Genomic DNA, 2,597 nt, shown 5'->3' on the forward strand with positions numbered 1-2,597 from the left:
ACAGACTACCTGGACGTCCTGGTAAATTGCTACTCTATTGAGGGGAACGAAGGGAATTGACTATGAGGGTAATGAGAAGTAACCCAGTTTGGATTTGCATTGCTTCCCGAAAGAAGACGCCTTCGGACAAGACAAGGCGCGGCGGACTCACAACAAATATATCTTTAGTGCACTACGAGTCTCGAATGGCTGATAGTGATCACGACGGACAAGACCGATCGCGTTCGCCACGTGGCGACGACGACAGGTCGCGGTCGAGGGAGCGTGGTCTTTCCTCCCGACACCGGACGCGCGGCAGCCGTGGAACGTTCCAGCCGGTGCCTGCGCCCTTCCGATCCCCGCGGCGACGACAGCCGCAGCCGATCGACATGAACATGCCCTGGAGAGGTGGCGTTGTCTACGCTCCGGCGGCAGGAGCGGCAGCCGGTGGCTGGCCGCTAGACCCCAGTCAAGTGCCTCTACCAGCTGGTGAGGAGGGGGACTTTAGCGGCGCGGCGACTAGACAAGCGCCGCCGCGAACTACTGGCGCGACAGCGAGTCAACAGCCGTCGCAGTCTCAAGGCGATCAGAATGACGTCGACATGGGCGAAGACGTCCCGTATGTTTTTCATGCGCCGGCGATTCCCCAAGCTCCGAGCTTTAGCGGCTCGACCAAGCAAGAGCGCCGCGTTTTTATGCGCGCCTACCAGAAGTACGTGAGCCAAATCAACGCGCTACAGACGGCCGGCGCTACAGGGAACGACGGAAATCCTTCCCCCGTGGTACTCGACCATACTTCTGGAATATTAATATAATCGACGTCCAAAATCACCCTCTGGAAATAAAGATTATTTTTTACCAATCAATGACAACAGTATCTACGTCCAAGCACATGATATGATACAAATTGACCTTGCAGTCGTCAAACAAAAACTATACACTTGATACTGATATAGAGCACTCACTGACGACGAAATTGCAAAATTTTGACCAATAAAAACGCAGTCGTCACCAGTTGAAAAAGTGCAATGCAATAAAATTTCCAGCAAAACTCAACATCGAAATAATATTACCATATACAAATATCAAGATATTACACTAGTACCACGGGAGAAGGATTTCCGTCGTTCCCTGTAGACCCTTCGTGATGCCTGTGTCCGCATGTGTGGACCACTTCACGAAGCGCCGTGTGGCGCTGTGGGATTTCAACCGGCCGTACGACGAAATCACGGAGTCTGAGTGGATCGCGTGGTTTTCTATGGCGTTCGAAGAAGAGCCTCGAGACCTCGACACCCTGAAGAGGCGTCTAGAGGCGACCATCCGTTTCGACACGAAGATTCTGGACGCCGACTCTCGGGTTGGGAAGATGCTCGACGAGCTGATGAAGGCCCTAGAACGGGACAACCAGGAGTGGGTCCTCAAGGACGAAGGTAAAGTTGTCGTGGACCTTATGGTCAAGGCGGTCCGACCGTCGATGCTCCAGTCGGCGTCAAGAAGCAGATGCAACTGCAAGTCAACAAGCCGCTGCGTTCCGACGTGTTTCGCTTCGTTAACTGGTTGCGGACGTTCGCAACCGGTTACCAACTCTACGGCGGCGTAGAAGACGAGGAGAAGCCAGCCAAGCCGGCGAAGAGCCATGACGGTCGTGGCCATGCGTCGAAGAGGCTCGACGAGAAGAAACCGGACGGGGGAGCTGGATCAGCGAAACCCCGGTCCGCGGACGGTGTGACTAAGTCGGACACACCGTCTACCCCCGCGCGAAAGCCTGCTGCGTGTCTCAAGTGCAAGTCTACGGCTCACAAGGTCACGGACTGCCCGAAGACGGCGCCTGGCGAAGCGCAAGCGCTGCTAGCGGCGCAGATGCAAAAGTGGAAGGACGCCCGCGAGGCGCGTCCGACTGCTAATGTTATCGACCTCGGTCCAAACCGCTCCAAGATAGAAGGCGGTGCCACGGTGGCAGACGTTGTCGTGGTTGAGAACCTGCTGCTTGACACGGGTGCCAACGTCAACGTGGCCTCCGTGGCGTTGATTACGGCGCTTGAGAAGGCGGGCGTGGCGACCCAGGTGGTGGTGGACGACACACCGACCGCCCTGTACCCGTACGGGAAGGAGACCAAGCCGGTCATGCTATCCCGTCGCTTACGACTGAGTGTGGCGCTCACGACGACGTGTGGCCCTCTCCTACTGCGTGGCGTGCCCGTGTGGATCGACGACGAGGCAGACGCCGACGTGGCGCTGATTATCAGCCGTCCTGTGATGGAGTCCTTGGGATTCTCTACGGACGCGCTGCTCGTGAAGGCGCGGTCTCTTAAACCTGAGTGGGACATGTCCGACAGCGAGTTCCTGCCGTCTGCTGACGCCGCTGTGAATCGGGTGTCCGCGTCCCGTCGTACCGTCCAGGACGATGACCCCGAGGCCGGGATGGAGTGCTCTACCCCTGTGCTAGACTTGCTGCCGGGCGAGAGCAAGGACGACCGTCGTCGACGTTGCGAGGCCGAGGTGAAGGCTATTCTGGCGGCGAAGGTCGAAGACGCACGAAGCCTCGGTCTACGCGACGAAGAAGTCGAGCGCTTGGAACAACTGCTGTCTAAGTTTGTGGACGTGTTTCGAACGGACGT

General features: G+C 57.3%; 2 protein-coding genes across 2 annotated transcripts; both read left to right on the forward strand.

The window, feature by feature from the left end:
- Positions 1–368: 368 nt before the first annotated feature.
- On the forward strand, positions 369–794 carry H310_09697 (hypothetical protein; the record flags this gene model as incomplete). The annotated part of the gene is made up of 1 exon (XM_008875848.1): positions 369–794. The coding sequence occupies one exon, from the start codon at positions 369–371 to the stop codon at positions 792–794; it is 426 nt and encodes a 141-aa protein (XP_008874070.1).
- Positions 795–1,126: 332 nt separating this feature from the next.
- H310_09698 (hypothetical protein) lies at positions 1,127–2,580 on the forward strand (the record flags this gene model as incomplete). The annotated part of the gene is made up of 2 exons (XM_008875849.1): positions 1,127–1,409; positions 1,463–2,580. Coding segments are annotated over 2 exons (1,401 nt in total), but the record flags the coding sequence as incomplete, so codon positions are not given.
- Positions 2,581–2,597: the final 17 nt, after the last annotated feature.

Source organism: Aphanomyces invadans (assembly GCF_000520115.1).
Source record: "Aphanomyces invadans strain NJM9701 unplaced genomic scaffold supercont1.22, whole genome shotgun sequence".
Taxonomy (NCBI): Eukaryota; Oomycota; class Saprolegniomycetes; order Saprolegniales; family Verrucalvaceae; genus Aphanomyces; species Aphanomyces invadans.